The following is a 19,327-nucleotide window of genomic DNA, read 5'->3' as shown; positions in this document are numbered from 1 at the left end:
ATTGGCCATTGGCCCACTCGCCACATTTTATTTAAAGAGTAATACAAAATTGAATGCACTAAGATACTTCTTTGCCGTTTTCTAATAAAGGCGACAGGTTTGTGAGTTACGTTTAGGTGATAGAAACGATCCACTAACATCGCGTAACGTGCTGATGTATGGTAGGGGAAGTGGTGACTGAGAGGTGATACAGAGGAGGGTGTGAATTGGTGGGCTCGTTGCATGACCATAAATACTTAATGCTGTACTTTTTGCTTCTGTGGCTATTTGTGCATCCTGCACAACATTTGCCTCATCTTCTTCCATCTACATTTAATTCCACTTAACCTACTCAAAACCTAACCTGAACGGTTGTCTCGCTGTGACCGTGGAAGATAGACCTGCTCTTTATTAACTCTCTCTCTTTTGGAAAGTGAATAAATCCTCTCTACATCTCTATCTACGTTTCTTCAACGGGTTCCTGTCCCAGCAGCTTTTGTGATGGACTGAGAGTTTCTTCTCCTCGCAGACATTTCACCTGATCCGCCCACCTGAGTGCTTTATGAGTGATGCTTATCTCTCGCTTTTAGAGTGGGTCTCACTCTCACTGTGCTTGTGCGTTGGGCTTCTCACGGTGCGAGACATCATCTTCTCCTCTGGATGTTGAGTTCTCAACTCAACACATCTAAGACCTCGTAAATATGGTTCACGGTGGTGTTGACTATCCCTCTGTATTCGTGGTGGACAGCAAAGCGGGACCGCCTCCGCTGCCCCCCAAACCGGGTCGTAGGCAGAGGAGAGAGGTGGTCCAGACACTGCTGGTGATTCTGGTGTTTGTAGCTCTGTTTGGCATAGCAGTGGAGGCCTGTTTCATCTATTACCTTTACACATCCAACGCAAAGCCTGTAAGTATCATTCAGTCCAACTTCAGTCCCATTCTTGTGGCTCAGTAGCAATACTTTGCATGCAACTTTTGTTTGCTTGCTTATTTCCGGTCTGTGATAACCTTTTTCGAATGTGAAATTTCTGCTTTTCTCAAGAAGAACAGGAAGAAATGTACATTTTGTAAGCAGGGTGTAGACCACCTCGCAAGCAAAAAACAGTGAAACAGGTGTAATGACACAAGCAAGTAATTAAATGAATTGAAAGATGTGTTGGATTTTGAAGAAAACCTATGATGTTGATACAAATACATAGTCACAAATAAAATACAAGCACATATTTTGCACATATCCCATCACCAAAGCGTCAGGTTTCACTTTAAAGGCTTGTTTTTTTAAGGCCAACATACGAAATCAATTCAGTTCCATTTAGTTTCTCAACATGTTGCTGATAATATGCGTGGTGTAAATTACAAAATGATCATGAAAGCATACGCACTACCATTGCATGTATGCAAGTACATTAAATGAACACGCACTCAGATGCAGGTTCATGCACAGCCACTCCCTTTGCATAAAGTTTGCAGAAGTCTAGCTGAACTGACCTGCTAACGCTGAAACCACATGGGTCCTGTGGTCATCCGATTACCAGAAACAAAGTTTAGCCAACCTGTTACTGGGTTATCATATGCACCAGATGACACAAACTAACAAACGGGTCTGAATGCTAACACTATTATGGTTTATTACACGGCTGCTTATTCCCAGATAACAACCTCTCAAAACTAAAAACACACGGTAACCTGGATGCAGCAAATCATTTTGACAGGTTTTTTGACAGATTAAATATAAACATTATATTTACAAATGATTAAACCAAATTGCCTGTTCATGCCATTTGAACGTCTTTTCTTACCTTAAAACTGAAAAACAGCTTTTGAACACGGCAAGTCTGCATTCGAAAATAATGAGCTAATAAAATATTTCACATTTCATGTCTCTTTTTTTCCTCATGTAGCCTTTTAATAAGCAGAAATAATCCCAGACAGAAGGTGCTTATTTCTGCAATAACAACCGGCTGCCTGTACAGTATCACATACTTAATGATATGTGGTGTTATATGTGCTAAAATAACATTTCAATAAGTCATTGAAAATAATATTCTGTAGTGTTTGGTTTCAAGCTGTTTTAATGTCTAGTAGTGTGCTATGGTTAGGCCTTAGTTAAATCCTTTAAGTTTAAGGCATTTACTTAAACTTGTTTTTACAAACATGCATCACAAAAAAAATTACTGTTGAGACACAACAATGAATCTAATATTCAATACGTTTTTTGTAATTTGCGGTTTCGTTCTGTAATTTTACGTTTTTTGGCCGTATTTCGAAAATACATGAAAAATCTTTAGAAACCCATTAAAATTTGACAGTGTTGTTTTCTGCAAAGATGAGTCAAACATGCATTTTAGCGACTAGGCATAAGTCCAAAAAGAATCCTTTATTTACATAGTACCCATTTCATCAATCTATCTAGCCGTCCCAAAATAAATATTTTCCAACCTCAAGTCCACAGTCTCATGGTGATAAAAGTTCCCACTACAGGGGAATGAACCATCTTAATATTCAGATTATTGGCCAACCAGTGATGTAGGCTTGTCGGTGGCCAAACAATACTCACAGTCCTAAATAGCATTACAAAATACTAATAGCTTTTGTTTTTATTGGCAACCTAACCCAAAGTCTAACCCAAAACATTGCGTATACTTAATAAATATAATGAAAGAAATATAAATTGTGACAAATCTGAAGGTCTTTTAATTTACTTATCTTCTACTTATTCCTTATTTTATACTTACTTTGTGTATCAGTGTAAACCTAATAATTGTCAAAACACTTTAGGGATGTGGTCAGAAAAACTTTGTATCACATCACTTCCTCAAATACAATGTCAGAAAGATTAAAGCATTGCGTTTCTAGAGGAAATGTTAGCACATAACACAAACCATTCGCTACAGGACAAAGAAAAGACTGTGTTTTCTAAGAAAATGTATACAACTCATTCATTATTATGTTGATAATTGTTCTTAACAGAAATGTCACATGATATGATGCTACAGTAAAAAGGCATAAATGCAATTGAAGCTCATAATACATACTGTACATTACACATCTTTAAATAAAAGACACACAAACTTACGATGTTATTCTTCTCAGACCCCTTCAAGTGATCCCCAGACTGCAATGAGTAAACAAGGTAAAGATTTCACCAGCTTCTATTGTCGCACAGATTTAAGTTAGCTGTGAATAGCATTGTATCACACTTTTATCAATGAGTTGTTTATACTACAAAAACACAATCAGACTGCATTAAATCTGTTGTAATGTGTTTATGAAAGACAAAGGACATAAGGTGTCCCCCAAACAAAAACCAAGTGGAGCCATGAACCCATCGAAACCAATGGCACAGCTGACAAGTGAGTTGTTTCTATTCCCTGTGTGTTTGGTTTTAATTGTAATGGATGTCAAACTACAATAAACCAAATGGTAATATGGGAATGATTGAGCCATACTGACGACGCCATGGGGGGACATGAGACAGAACCGTTTGGGAACACTTGATCCCCCCCATGTATGCTCACATGCTCATTCCTCATCCACACTCAAAATAATGGGTTCAATATAGTACTCAAAGTTGTTCTTTGCTCGTAATCATATGGAGAACCACTTTTAGAACATACAACCATGTATTGGTTCAGAGGTTCTTTGAGGTGATATCACCGTTTCCATATAAAGAACCTGTTAAGCCCCTGTATGGTTCTTCAACGGTTTTATACAGCACATCAGTCATCCCACAGAACCGCTGAAGAATAGATTCTTAGATTAGTACAAATGTAGTTGTATTGTCATTGTGGTCCATGCACACAGCCAATGAAAAGCATCAGACTTTCAATTCAAAGGTTTTTAAGTTTAGCGAAACAGTCATTTGATCAAGTGTGTCCAAGTTATAACACTCACGCTTTTCTCTCCCGTGTAGCTGGGAATACTGGAATTGGAATCATGCTGTGGAACATCAGCCAGGAATCTATCATGTACCGTATAACACACAAGGAGAAAGAAGGCAAACTCGTCTTAGAGCAGGATGGATACTATTCCATTTACTCCAAGATCCACTTTGAGGAGAACAGTATTTTATTCACCCACTCTGTGGCCCGGACATCACCTCGCTACGCAGGAGGAGAGATGCTGCTTCTTCAGTCCAGCAGAGTCCATCATAAACCCATGAGGACAGTAATCCAGGGAACGCAGGACAACAGCTATCTCAGCGGAGTGTTTTATCTCTTCAAAGGTGATGCGGTTTTTGTCAGGGTGAAAGGTTGTAAACCTGTGCTTTCTAATTCAGCTGAGAACTACTTCGGAGTGTACATGCTCTAAATGACTTCAGCTAACGTACAGAAAATGTGACGAAAAATGACAAGTGCATGTATTATTGAACATGCAATATCTTTTTTGTCAAGTTTAACACATAAAGAAGCAAATCGCTTCAAGAAAAGTCATATGACAAATCAAAATGTTCTTTATAACAAAATTAATTGTATAATTAGAGTTACTGTATCACAGAAATTTCTTTCAGAAATCAAAACTGTCAATGAAAATACTTATATACTTAAAAAAATAACTTATATTTTAATTAAAAAAACACAGAGAATGAACCACATTTACAATAAGCGCTGCAATATTTCATGAAAAAATCGGCATTGTCATTTTTTATTTCACTGGGACTTTAATGTCAGATTCTTTGTGAATGTGATGTATGTTTTGTATTGACTTTAATGCTTTATTGCAGACAACAGTAACTGTAGCTCATATGGGAAAATTCACATGTAAAAGCAATATATTATAGAACATTTTAAATGATTGTAGTAACGTTAAAAGAAAAAAAAGAATATGACGCCTTTATACATATAACATTCGGATCTTGCATGTTACATCACAAACTTTAGTGAAATTTAGATATCATCAAAAAATGCTTCTGCTGAATTCTGCAATGTGAGTTTTGCCAGTATCTTTGTAATAAACAATAAAATATTCAGTTCTATTTATAAAGATATGTTTGCAGTGGCTGTTCAACCCTGTTACTTTCAAAGTGTTTTATATTAAATGTTATGGAGGTCGGTGCAAGCTTGAAAAAACACAACTAGAACATTTCATTGCATCATCTTTCCACATTAACAGATACTAGAAAATAATCCAAGATAATGTCATACTGTATTTGATTCAAAACATGAAGTCCATTTTGTATTTTGCACATGTATTTTTACTTTTCAAAACTGTGCCCATATTTCGATTTAATTAAACTCTATGTAATTTTCCTAAGTTATTTTTTACATGCATCTTACATTTGTTGTGGCAGTCATGTGTTTCTGTATAAGGTGCATGTTTATCATTTGCATCACCAACATAAAGCCCTCGTATAGTTCACTTAACACATGAAAATCCTGTCATTATAGATTTATCCTTGTGTTATTCCTGATCAGTATGATTTTTTTCTAGAGATAATATGTATCAGTTGATAAAAGCAATTTTGCTATAAGCGGTTATCGGCCGATGGTTTAAAAACGGTCGATGATCAGGGCTGATATATCCTGTCAATCAAAAGAGGACAAGAAAATGCAAAGAATGAAAAAATGTTCAGCAACATCACCAGTTTGATGTTCAATATTAACAGTCATTATATGAATTAATAACAATGAAAAACTAAGCAATATTCATATCGGTGTAGAAATTTTTAATCGGTGCATCTAAAATGTTTTCCCTCTGTGAAATACACAAGGAGAATTTTGGCAAAAGCATTATGCAGCTGTTTTCTAAACAATGACAGTTTACAGTGGTCACCCTCCAAACACTCCGCATGACTTGTGTGCAGTTTTTACAGCTGACGGGGTTGCAGGAACTCCAAAAAGAGTTGGATTTCACATGGCGGCATAACCAAAACATTTTATGAAGTTTCCGAAGTTTGGAATATTAGATTTTTTTCCTTTTGTTTGATAGAAAACTTAGCGTCAAGATCTTTAAAAATATATATTTTAGGCAATGACTGTTTATTTGTTAATATTCTGTTGAAAAAAACACGTTTTATACCCCTGGTAGCTGGTTCAAGCTGGTCATGCTGGTTTATGATGGTTTAAAATGGTCATGCTGGTTTAAACGTGTCCTGGTTGTTTAGGCACATGACCATCTTAAACCAGCTCAAACCAGCGCAAACCATCTTAAACCAGCTCAAACCAGCTTAATCCATCTTAAACCAGCTACCATGGGTCAAAACCTAAGCAGCATAGGCTGTTTTTTTCAACAGGGAATATTTCCTCGTCACTTTACGGTAATTGAGCATTTTTTAAATGAATGTTGACAGAATAAACATGTTTGTATAAACTGTTAAGCTTTTTAACACGTCAGTGTGTTCCAAGTCATTTCATTCTTGTGATTTAACCGCTGACATGTTTTCATTTACTCAATTGAGCGGATCATCTGCAGTTCTGCGGTTTGACCTTATTTACATTCACCGTGACTTTAACAGATGAACATTGCTCAACTCGCACGGTTTTGATTTGATTTACCATTATAATTACTTTCAATGCACATTTTTCTCTGACTCATGTTATCCTCCGATCTTCTTGATGAGAAGATGTGTGAGTCACTTGTCTTTGTAAACTTTGTGAATGCGTGGGAGGACAAAAGAGTGCGGTGCGCCACTACAAACATCTTAAAAACTTACATCAGTTAAATCATTTAGATTTTTTCCTCTGCCAGTTGCACGCACACATGCTCGTACGCCAGCTTTTATCAGGCCGTGTGTTTCTCGAGTAGAAACGCTGGTTTTATTTTGTGTGTTATTCTGAGAAGCGGGTCTCTGTGAACTCCCACACGCTGGTGCATTCTTACCAGAGCTGTTGTATGTTAGAAACTGAGCAGGAAGTGGGGGTGGGGGACGGGAGCGGGGGCAAAGGTACAGGGACGGCTGTTTCGCTGACTCAGACCAGACGAGCTTGATGGAAGATTCCAAGCGGCACGCTGCATACGGGCCATTTATCATGTTCATAGTGAAATGGTAGGGCCAAAGAGGGTCTTCACTTCAACAAATTGAATCTGCTGCACGTGGTCTTGAAAGCATTTCGATTGCTCAAAGTGTTATATACATACATGTGATTAGATGCATCATGGGATTCTCTGTTAAAAAGCATCCCATGATGCCGCTCAGAGATATCCTGATGTGCTGTTTGGATGGAAATGAGTTTACATAGATAACTTTTTGGGTTTGTGTGAAATGCTTGTTTCATACCACGGGTGGGTAACATATGGAGTCAATTCCTGTAGAAAATGTTCAATAAAAAGACATTCTGGTGATTGAGTTCATATTTTGTGTGTCATGTAAAGCTGATTCGTAGAAAATCTGATTTTATCGATCAATGTTCACATTCGTTTCTTCAGTCTTTATCCTGTCGTGGTTGGGTAAAACCAAAAGTAACACTTATATTTCGGTGGATTTCCCTTTCAATTTCCACCATATAGTACTGTAGCTCAAAAGTGTGTAAAGAAATTTCTGTTCACATAGGCTGTGCTAAAAATGAAGAAGAGAAATGCTGATTTGAAGACTCTGGTTAAAACGCAAGCTGATGTTATAAAACATAAATGTTTTCATCATTTGTCAAAATATTTCCCTTCAGCGATTTTTCCATTCTGTAGAAAATTATTAGATTTCAACTTCCGGTATGTTTTGCTTCATCTAGATGTACAGATTGATTATGAGTCATACATTTATTTTTAATAATTTCATCACAGAAGACCCACTGTGCACATTCAAGGGGTCAAATTAAGCCTTTAATTCAATTTTACACTAAAATGCACACAACACATCTTTATTGATTGATAGCCATTCAAATGTGAAGAAATTATTAGTTTTGCAGGCAACACATCTTCTAATGGATTGCTCTGTCCATGTATTAAAGGCCCCATGAGCGAGCCTGTTTGCATTAATAAAAGCAGCAGTAAGTTAAATACTGCCCCCTGCTGCTGAAAGACCGGACCTGTCAATCGTTTTAGTTTTTTAGTTTAGCTAAAACACATTTTTTGTGGCGAAAAGGCACATGAAATGTGTGATGTGGGAGTTTTTTGAGAGATGTTTTCCTCTGTACACCGCAGCATACGAATATCAAATTAGCATGTCTCGATTTCATTTTCAGCTACAGAAAACCGACACAGTTAAAAGCAGAACACGGTTAGTAAAGAGATGTGTGTAATTTGTAAAGGAAACCGAGCAGCAAATTACTTATGAAAGGAGGATTGCCCTCAGTATGAAAGCCACCACGGGCTCCCTATTTCCGACGTACAGCCGAGTGGAAATGCCGTTTTCTGCTTCTGTGCTATTTTCCCTGTCCTGCGGAGGTGGAGAGTGTCTGATTCTGATAGGAGTGGGCTGTGAAATTAGCATCATGGACCTGAAGATGTCTAATATGAGGCTGATAATGATTAGTCCCTTCTGATTGAGGAAAAACAGCCACTGGAAAAGAAAAAGAACACCCACTCTGGTGGAGAGACGAGACGGGATAGTTGCTCGGTGGTTGCTCGGTTATCTTGCATTTTTAGCGTAGGCTTGAAGACTCTTCTTGACGTCAATTACTTCATGACGTCAAACATATATGAGCTGGCGGTTCATTCAGTTTGTTGATTTAAAAATGGCATTCACAAATCATTTTTGAGCAAGTCCCAGCCGGCTGCTTTTATTCACACACGTCCCGGTCAGGCATGGATTACTGACCGGGCCAGTGTCCAGGGGCCCTTGACTACGAGAACAAGGAAAACAAGTGTTTATCTATGTTTAATATATTGGTTCCAAAGCCTATACAAGGCCTCTGGATACCCTGTAAAAACTAAAATGATCAACAAATAAATCATTAATTAAAAGACTTGTAATTAAAGACGTGTGTTTCATACGCCTTCATTTGGTCCATTGTTGATTTTTAGCTGTGTAGACAATACTAGACTTCAATAAACCCTGTACGGAGTTTTTCGCCTACCGCAGGCCTTTGACACAGATCGAGAATGGTTTTAATATTCATTATCATCTGAAACTATGGAGCTACCACACCATAGGAGACATGTACAGATGGTCAACTACCCATTTACTAAAGGATCCTTGTCGCACAGTTTTGTTTTGCCACTATTCTTAAAACATTTTTCTATCATAAAGTCTCATAAATGTTGATGATATATGTCAAACGGCTAGGCCGTAGGCCTATGCTTTCAAGAGCTTATCTTACCAGTTTACCAGACAATATCTTATCTATTAAGGTCGGCACTTTAAATCGAAGATTCCTGTCATTTTAAACCTGATTTCTTTACATACGGATACAAAAGCAACAACAAGTGTATCACTGGAAAATTAGCCTATGCCATAAGCAAGTTAATGTAAATGATTCAGCAAACCTACATCAAATTATTCAGGACCTGTATATGATGAAGACACATTCTGCAAAAGTATTATTTGAAATTCAGGCTTAGTAAACTGTGCTGTGAGAAGATGAATGAGGCTGGTGGTCTTCTGTCGGTGGTCTTGACTGATTCATAAGGAACTCAAACATACAATAATGCTGAGTGATGTTATGGTGAGAGCGAAAGACGCTTACACACTCTTTCACTTTCTGTATTGAATGGGGGTCTTGTGATTGACTCATCACAACATGTCGTGCGACACAGAACGACGAGAGGTGGGATTTGTCTTTCTGCTTACCATGAATGTAATACGTTTTGAAATTGACTAAATGTGATACACTTTGCACATTGCAATAATTCAGTGAAGAAAAAACGTAGTATAAAAACTGTAAAAGGTGAAATAGTTCATGAAACTTGTGTCAGTGTTTAAACCCACAGCTAAAGAAAGATGCAGATTTATGGAAATGAGTCACTGTCATGTATTTGTGTCTCTGCCTCCTCACTCCCACCTTGATGGAAAGACTCATAGTCTTATCTGTAGCGTTCGCACACAAATATTACCCAAGTCTACTATTAGTATAAATGAATCATCACACAGTTAAAGGAATAGATATATTTTTGCATTTGTGTCAGATTTCAGACCCACAAACGTGTAATAAAAGACAATCATATAAATGTTCCAGGTGAAGGAGGTGAAGATCATCGGTGAATAAAGACTTCAATTTCAGTAAATAGGCCTCAATAAAACTCACTTGTTTGGGGGGCGTCATATTTATTTTGAATAAAAAACATTTAATGTCCAAAACTGAGGTTTAAGGCACTTATTTACTCACTGTAGGAATTGCAGGAAGAAAAGAAAAACTGACGGATCTCATAAATGACATCATACCAAAAACACACAGAATGAGTAACTTTAGTCAAGAGATGAATATTCAGTCTTGAGAACAAAACACTAAGAACGAAACAACTGAGACACATACAGCAACTTCAAAATACGTAAGCATAAGACACATGCAAGGTATGAATGGAAGTGCGTTGCAAACCGATCTGAAAACCAATGCTAGAGCTTTAAGGTTTGTCTTTTTTTCCTGAGCCATTTTGCAACCTTGGTCCCGACTCCCAAGATTATTCTTTAAGTCAATTTCCCTCAAGTTTCTACAGATGCCACAACTGTGTTCTGTTGAAGTTAAATAATATTTACCATACAGTCCAACACCCTTTAGGAAGCTTATTGTAAAGAGACATACGAATAAACCCGAAAAAAACCCGACAGTTAAATGTTTAATAATATATCTATGTTTTACATCCAGATCGCCTTTTAACCGCCAGTATTCCTTTGTTTTGTTTTTTGCTTTCTTCTTTAAAGTTACGCTTTGGTCAAAGACAACAACAGGGACAAACAAAAACGTCTCTCACAAGCGAGCGTATTTTAAAAATAAAAGTCCCTCCTCAAATTTTTGTTTTATAATGTAATGGCGTTCATACATTTCAAAGGCTCCATTGTCAGATCCCCTTGAGACCATCGTTTCATTAATGGTATAAATAAAGATAAATACAACAAAATAGAACAATCACACTGATACACATTCACTACATACACTGCAGTTTCAGTGATTCATGTTAGTATGCCAGCTGAGCATCTTCGTTGGCCAAAGCTTCAATTCATTTAATGTAAAGGGAAGTATATTGATATTCCCGGCGTGCAACTGCGTCATAAATATTCACATAGTGATCAACAAAAGGGTCCCAATCTTTCATAGGAACCATTACAGTCCTGCTCCTTCTTGTCCATTTTTTGCCCTTTCCGATGAAGAGCGACACAATACACGGTGTCCACAGATAGGAATATATATAGTGCAATAAAGACGGAGGGGAAATGTTATCTGTTGTCTGATCATTCCAGTGTATTTCAGTGCTTCCCAGCGTACTGTCCACATTCATACTGTCATCGATTTACGTTACAGTCTTATAAAAGTGCTCCTTCAGGATTAGATTCAGGATGACTCTATCTGAATGACACCCAGGTACGTTTCTGTGGGAGTTCTTTTGATTTTGGCTGCAGGTTTGCATTGGACAGTTAGGACATCTCCTTTACTCACGGCAAATCCTTTAGCCATCAAACCAGTTGAGGGTTTGGTTTGACTGATTTGACTGAACAACATGGGTTTATGAGACGATTGCTTGATGATTGTCACTTCCACGGTCACATTCCTAATCTCTTTCGACTCGAGGGTGACCTGCAGGTACAGAAAATACAGACCATCCTGGTCAAAGGTCAGCCGTTCCGTTCCAGTGATGAAACCAGGATTAAAATTTGTTTGCCACTTGAGTTGGTTCACCATTTCTGGATCCCCTTGAAGAAGGTCTACAAGATAATTGAAATTCTTGGATTTCTATAATGCATTTTAAATATGTTTGTACATACATATTTAATACATAAGAATACACATAATACATTTTAAGAGAAACAACTGGAATTTAATCTGAAACGTATTTTAATTATTTCATTCACATGCAGAGCAGGTTTAGCAAGTCTGAAGAAACATTAAGATGTGCTTAACGGTCTGAAAAATCAAAACGTGAACTTACTTGCTGGATCAAATATTATTAGTTTGTGTGTGAGATCAGAAGATTGGGTGGTGCTTCTGTGAGCCTGTCGTGAAAGAGAGAAGAGCAGAGCTTCATCAATGAACAATGAAACATTGTAAAAAGCGCTATATAAATAAAGTTGACTTGACTTTAAAAAATGCGATGGCTAAACAAAGAGTTGAAAGTTAACCATCAATAATTTACAGTATATACAGAACAGAATGAAGAATTTGCTAGAAAGATACACAGACAAGGAAACAAAAGCAGATGGTAGGGTGTTGTCAAGTGTGTTTGTAAGTGGTTGCGATTCGTAAGCAGATTCACAGTGGTCCTGACCAATTGCTAAGTTGATATTAGTTGGTGCTTAAAGTCCCTCTGAACTGGAAATTGTGATCGTTTTTTACTTCCGTATTCCGATGTATTTCCCACAAGAAAAATAGTGGCTGTGGCTTTCGTTTGCAAATGTATTGGATTTAATAAAACAGAAATTGCATTTTGAAAAAGAACAGACAGATAGTTGGAGGGGAGGAGTTAACAGATGCTCTGCCGAAGCAGATTTTAGGAAAAAAAATAAATTGTTACATTTTATTTCACAGGGACTTTAACAACGCTTGTTTCAACTTAAGAAAATAAGTTACCTGCTTGCCTTAAATTGTGAGTTACTTCATCTTAAAAATATTAGTCAACACAACACGTTTGCATCCAATTCATTGAGATGGTTTCAAAGATATTGCAGGGTTTACAAATAGATTTTCAGTTATACAATGTTAGAACATGGTAAAATCCCTAAAAGTTATATAAGTAGTAAAAAACTGAAAAAACTATTTATTAATGCCGTAAACAGGTGTTTAATAATAAAGGCTATGGTAAGGTAAGGGGTAGAAGGGAGGTCTTTATTATCTTTATTATTTTTAATAACAATCTCAGTCGCATAACAATCTCATCTGCTCGAGCCAGATGTTTTAAAAATTGCCAGATGAATAATATCTGTCACTTTATCTGTGAATAATAGAAAAAAAGGAACTCCACGTGTCAGTGTTGCGCAGTCGCAGTTCATTGGACAAAATATCCGCGCGTCTTTTTGGATTATCAGTGTTTTCATTTGGATGAACTTGTCTCGGATTTTGCACTGCTTCAACCTTGCTGCTACTTATGCAATAAACTTTACTGCGACAAGGGAAGACATGTTTGAATCCTGTTTGCTGTTAATTTCATTTTTTGTTGCACGAACCCGATTAATGTTGTTTTTGCTAGTTGTTATGCCAACATCTGGCTGTGGGTTTGAAGCGATGGTCACACACAGGATAAATGGCAGATGGTTTAGTAGATATTTTTTTGGAGTCGACACTTGCTGCAGAAACTACAGCTTTAAAAAGCACATTTTAAACAATATCTGTTTAGAGTTTGTTACCTGAAAGTCTTTGCGTTCAGTTTAATGGATTCTTGTACACGTTTTGTTTAACGTTAGATATGATGTGATATAATTTATGTTTCCGTTACTTTGGAACAGTGCTGGACTGGTAATCTGGCATACCGGGCAAATATAATATTGTTTTAATCGGCCAACGACCGGCCCATAAAGCAGGGACAGCGGCCCATTGGTTCATTTTCCATACTGACACTGGGCTGGCCCAATCATCTCTTAACAGACTCCACCCCCCCCCAGTTTCTCGTGTCAGATGCAGTCAGTGTCTTATAGAGTGTTCACACCAAATGCAGTAAATCGTGCTATTAGCGTCTAGTTGGACGCTTGAACATTTTGCTTTTACTCGCTTCATTCACGTCATGGAGGGGCTTCTGTCAGGCGGCACCCGTCTAATTGCGAAATGGCGGACATGGATTTAGTTGAGAGGATAGCTGCGCATTATGTGCTATGGAAGGCTGAAGAACGACGTAGACTCGACGTAGGTCCATCAAATCCTTCAGAGGCGCAGTCCTTCATTGTTGTATCGGATTCCTGCCTCCGCTCGCTATGTCATAATCACGTCCCTACTAGAGCAAGCTCCTGGTTCGTAAATTTGGTTCGAATTTTCGCCAAAATTCAGATTTTTCTACTCGTGCGAACTATGGGAAGCCAAATAATCCAAAAGTTGGACGAGACAGCAGGTATTACAGAGCTCGCGCCACGCTGACATGTCATCTGCACGATTCAATCGCTCAGACAGCCGACTCCTCGTCAGCGCACACGTTATTGAAACAGCGCAAACCGTACACTCAAATGTACAATAAAGAAACCCCTCATTCCTTAAAAACATTTACATTTGTTTACATTTACACAAGTCTATCAGTTTTTCCCTACAGAAGGAAAGGAAATCAGGATGAAATGCATAATATTTTTTTATTATTATCTTTAATAGTGTACAAGTAAACGGTAGTGTTTTGCATCAATACTTTGAAGAACTGCACATATGTATAGACTCTATACTATAGAGGCTACGGAAAGACCTGTACAAAGCAGAAACTTCAATGACTTCCAATATCGTAGTCTTGAGGAGCACGCCAACCTCCTGGAAATTATATAGGACAGTTATCATGTTCAGGTAATTAATTTTATTATTGTAGTACGTTTTGCGCCTAGCCATTTTACCTCAACTATTTATGTTAATAATAGCAGAGGTTTATGGGTAAAATGTAAATGAGTGGCGCCAAATGAACATTTTATATGTGTTAAGTGGTCAGTGCAGCGGATTGGTTGGTGCCAAGCTGCCCATCGGTTGGCGATAGGAAATTGAATCGTGCAGATGACATGTCAGCGCGGCGCGAGCTCTGTAATACCCGCTGTCTCATCCCACTATTGTATTGTTTGGCTTCCCTTACTAACGCTCAATTTGCGCGAATCACACCACAAGTAGGTATAGGTCTATCACCAGGGAGTCAGTCAAGAGAGAGTGAGTACACTGGTCCACTTGCACTGGTACACTGGTCCATGGCACTTAGTTCTCAGCTTTGCAGGTTTTTGGGAGAATGGAACAGTCGATTTGCATATCTACAGGGACCGCAAGGATGGTGTACTGGTTGGTTGTGTCCGACCCATTGTGGTGGGCCGGTCTGAGTAAAAATGCCAGGGCCCTTTTTTTGTCCTAGTCCAGCCCTGCTTTGATATGTCGTTTTTGTATGGCCAGAGGAAATTTTGCCATAGCCCAGGTTTTGCTGAAACGCTGCTACTGGTGAAACTGAACAAAAAACAATATTGCGCGGAGTGGAATGGCATTTCCCCTAAGTGGAATGATGTCATGATGTCTATGGTTAGTCTTTGAGTTTGAAAATAACAACAACGTTGTATGGTGGTATGGAGAAAGTATGGTTTCAGAACGTATTGTTCTCATATCACAAAGGTGTTACTTTTGAACAAAACCACCAGTTCATTTTTTCAACACAATGACATTCTGCTCTTCGACCAAAACCCAATAAATCCTTATAGCTTTAGACCTCAGACTACTCCAGAAACTGAGTTTCATAACACACGACAAAAGTATGACTCAAAAAAACAAAAAGCAGATCTTCACTAACCATATATGCCATAGATAGTTTCAGTCTTTTTGACTTTTTCCCTCACTTGTTCTCGGTGAGTGAGTAGTCTGAACATGTTCTGACATGTGCCACGCATGACTATCAACACATGCAGTGTGAACATGTGAATGTAGATGCAGTGTATGTACAGAAGGTTTATGGACTGTCTGAATTCTGATGAATGTTTCTCTTACATAAATCACAGAGAACACATCTAAACCCATGACAAGAGTCCCATGCCAACCCAAAGATTCCCAATATTAACTGCATTGATTTGTTTGATCGTCTTTACATTAACATGATTATATATTAAAAGTACTTTAATAATTAGATTGTGTATCTGATTTGTTTATTAAAATGTTAACCAAATGTTATAAATAGGTCATAGACATCACTAATGTGTTTGAATATCAATTATTTTGTTATTACATTTTTTCATATAAGTATCTTGCAGTACATTTTCAGCCCCCTCATGTTTAAAACATCCCACCATGTACAATACACAGGTCAGTGTTAAACAAATGGTTGAAATGGTCATATACTGTAATATAGTATTGAGAATGACACTAAAAGCTATTTTTCACATAGAGTAGTGTAAAAATATAAAAAACACACAAATTGACGCACACTATATTCATGTGACATACACACTTTATACCATTATATTTTGTATGAAACTGATTTATTCACATTCCTTTATCTTCTTCACAGCATTATTTTGTATTGCAGTTCCTTGGAGTTCGTTCACATTTGTAACTGGTGCTATCTGTCAATATCGAGTCTGTTGTGATTACACATTTTCTGCGGTCCTGAGTCATCCAGTCGCTGTGGTCTCACTGTATCCCACCAATACTGCTAATATCTCATGTTAAACTATTCATCTCTAGCGTGTGCGAACACCCAAGGCTGTCTGTTTTATCTACTCACCGTGACAGAAGAAGGTGTTGAAGAAGCAGACATTGACAGTTTCTCATGTTTGCCAAAATCCAGTGATGCTCCCTTGAAGAACTGGAACACTACACACGCGGCGAGACCCAGAGTCAGCAGGGTGGACCAAATGAACAAACCGTAGATCAGCCTCTTCTGCCGGGCCAAAGCACCACCATCCCTGTTGCCTGTCTTTTCATCACAACATTCAGGAGATAGAGACATTCTGGCCAACAGCCTCTGCGACTCGAGCGAAGTGACTACTGCGAGGCTGGGATTGACGGTCTTTACGTCGGGCCCCCTCCCCACTTCTTGTTCTGGTTGGCCTGTAGAAAACCTCAGAATGTGTCAAACTTCCTGTTTGATGAGCGTAGATGAGCGTTTGTGTTCCTGTTCAGTTTTCTCAGCAGATGTCCAGGAGGAGTGCTGTAGTGTACTTTCCCCTCCAGCACGGGCGACGTGCAATGCGATACCTCTCGTAAGGGTAAGGGACAGGCCCTCCTACTCGCTGTTAGAAGGGAAGCAAGTGTCTTAGAATAGACTGATGGGAGTTTTTATATCCGAGTGCTAGACCACATGTGACGTACTAAAATGTTTACTTTGTTGTCGTTTTAGAGTCATTGGTTTCTGTTTTGTGCCTTAAACTGATCGATGGCTTACGTGAGCATGTTCTGACATGTTCACAATAGGAGTTCTGCATTAAACAATCATATTGTTCATTTCTTTATTTTGCCTGTACTTGAATAAGAACACTAGGAAAGGCCAAAGTGTACAATATTTGGTGTAGCTTATTCAATATTGCGTCAGAAATGGACAAACCCACCTTTCGGTTCTAAATTAACCTGTGCTGGTTCGTTTCAATCCAATATGCTGGATTGTTGGGTTTAAAATAACCCTGTGGCGTTTGTCCATTTTTGACCCAACGATGGGTTCAAATAACACAACATTTTTCAGAGTGTTGGGTCAAAAAGGATGAATTCAACCATCGTGTTGTAAATTAACCTACGCTGGGTTGTTTTACCCTTAAATGCTGGGTTTTTTAATCCATTGTTGGGTCAAATACAAGCATTTCCTGGGTTAGTTTACCCAGCAGTTGGGTTTCAGTATTTTTAGAGTATATATATTTTCTTCCCCTAAAATAATGCAAATGTCTTGTGTACTAACAACAGTTGTATTTAACACTTATTTGTTGCCTGGAATCATAACAAAGATTATAAAAATGTGAAAACTTAGCTAAAGTAATTTCTTTGCTAATTATTACTTGCTTTATAAAAGCATGACGTCATTTAAAGACCATTCTGTGAAAATATAACCTCAATGTGTTTCATTTTGACCGAGTAAGACCACGTCAAAGACTAAAATCACAATAAGATTTATGGTTATAATTAGACTTTGATGCTTGTTATCTCTCAGGCTGGTTTTCACAGAACCCTGCTTCTCTATAACATCTAACAATGCATTTTACAATACCTTTACACAAAGGAATCTATCAATATGATGTGAACAGTAACAATTTAATCAATGCAAACAAACTAAAACCCTTTCTTTTTTAATGATGGCAATGAATCAATGAATACTATGACCTCCAGCTTGTAGTGTATCTGCGAAAGTTTTGAAACCGAAGCAGATGCTCAAGGCCTAAATAAAAGGACTCTTGCTATTTGTCATCAACCAGACAGAATACCTTAGAACAAACACCTGCAGCAAAACAATCAACCACAACAAGAGGAAGACGAAATAGCAACACTTTCCATAGCCACAAGAGATTTTCCCGAGTTTAACTTTACCAAGCACTGAGCGAGATAATACACCTGTCAAAGAGGAGAGCAAAAGAAGAAACACCGTGTTCATTTGTTTAACCAGAAGGAAATTAAACAGACGCACATGTACATGTAAAACATTAGGTAATCCAGTGACTTTTATTAGACGATCAGGGCGATGGGTCACTCGTGTGGGTTGTTCTGATGAAGTTTAGCACCATCAGAGATGTGCGGGGATAGGATGGGAAAATAATGTGGTGTCCGTCAGTGGCCTTGCTCTCTCCTACACAATTTCCATCAAGTGATCGTTCTGTCTCTACAGCTCATAAAATTATGAATCATATCACTACTTCGATAGCTGTGGTCAATAAAATGTGCTTTAAAATAGTTAAGCACCTGGGAGGATTTAGAAGTGAGAGACTGTCTTAAAGTGTTATATTAGAACAACTCAGCACGGATTTCTACTTGTAAATTGAAATGCGTGTAAATTGCATTTTTCTGGTAATATAGACATCACCACAAAACCCTCTATAAATATAATTTTGTGGAGTGCAATAAATGAGGAGACAAGAGTCAACTTTACTCTCCACTTAAACAATAAATAAAAGAACAGCATGTCAGAGCAACACCGGTGAACCCGGAACCAACAAAACACAAGTCCCTTGGTGAATGTCTCTTCCTTTACTTGTGGGTCACCACAATTTCAACTTTTTGATGGATTCAAAACACCTGTGCAAAACAGATTCCATTCTGACTTACACTGAATAGTTCACATCCATCAGAATATACAAAATGTAAAGTGAAAAAACACCCAACCAAGCTCAATTTTGCAGTTATGTCCCGTTTATCGATATTATATATGGGGAGGAAGACCCAACCTCCAATGTGTTGTGTCCAGTACGCGTGCTGCACCTCTATCTGGACCGCACGCAGAGCCTTAGAAGCTCTGAAACGCTCTTTGTTTGTTATGGGGGACCGCACCTGGGGAGGGCTGTCTCCAAACAGAGGTAGGCGCACTGGATTGTGGATGCCATTACCAGTCCTAAGTGAGAGTCCACACGGAGTATAGTCCCCTTGTGGGCACTGGTGCAGGGCGTCTCTCTGGCAGACATCTGTAACGCTGTGGGTTGGGCTACGCCCAGTACCTTTGCAAGGTTTTAAAACCTCCGAGTGGAACCAGTGTCAGCCCATGTCCTAA

At 38.3% G+C, this 19,327-nt stretch overlaps 2 protein-coding genes across 2 annotated transcripts; one reads left to right on the top strand and one right to left on the bottom strand.

Moving 5' to 3' along the window:
- Nucleotides 1–186: 186 nt before the first annotated feature.
- tnfsf14 (TNF superfamily member 14) lies at nt 187–5,346 on the top strand. The gene is made up of 4 exons (XM_079456810.1): nt 187–884; nt 3,071–3,110; nt 3,253–3,330; nt 3,891–5,346. The coding sequence occupies exons 1-4, from the start codon at nt 681–683 to the stop codon at nt 4,286–4,288; spliced, it is 720 nt and encodes a 239-aa protein (XP_079312936.1). The 5' UTR covers nt 187–680; the 3' UTR covers nt 4,289–5,346.
- A 4,755-nt stretch (nt 5,347–10,101) lies between these two features.
- Nucleotides 10,102–16,632, bottom strand: tnfsf18 (TNF superfamily member 18). The gene is made up of 3 exons (XM_079456339.1): nt 16,370–16,632; nt 11,933–11,996; nt 10,102–11,708 (listed from the first exon to the last, which is right to left on the bottom strand). The coding sequence occupies exons 1-3, from the start codon at nt 16,592–16,594 to the stop codon at nt 11,338–11,340; spliced, it is 660 nt and encodes a 219-aa protein (XP_079312465.1). The 5' UTR covers nt 16,595–16,632; the 3' UTR covers nt 10,102–11,337.
- Nucleotides 16,633–19,327: the final 2,695 nt, after the last annotated feature.

This window comes from Barbatula barbatula (assembly GCF_947034865.1).
Source record: "Barbatula barbatula genome assembly, chromosome: 5".
NCBI classification, from domain to species: Eukaryota; Metazoa; Chordata; class Actinopteri; order Cypriniformes; family Nemacheilidae; genus Barbatula; species Barbatula barbatula.
This window is presented reverse-complemented; position numbering and strand designations above follow the sequence as displayed.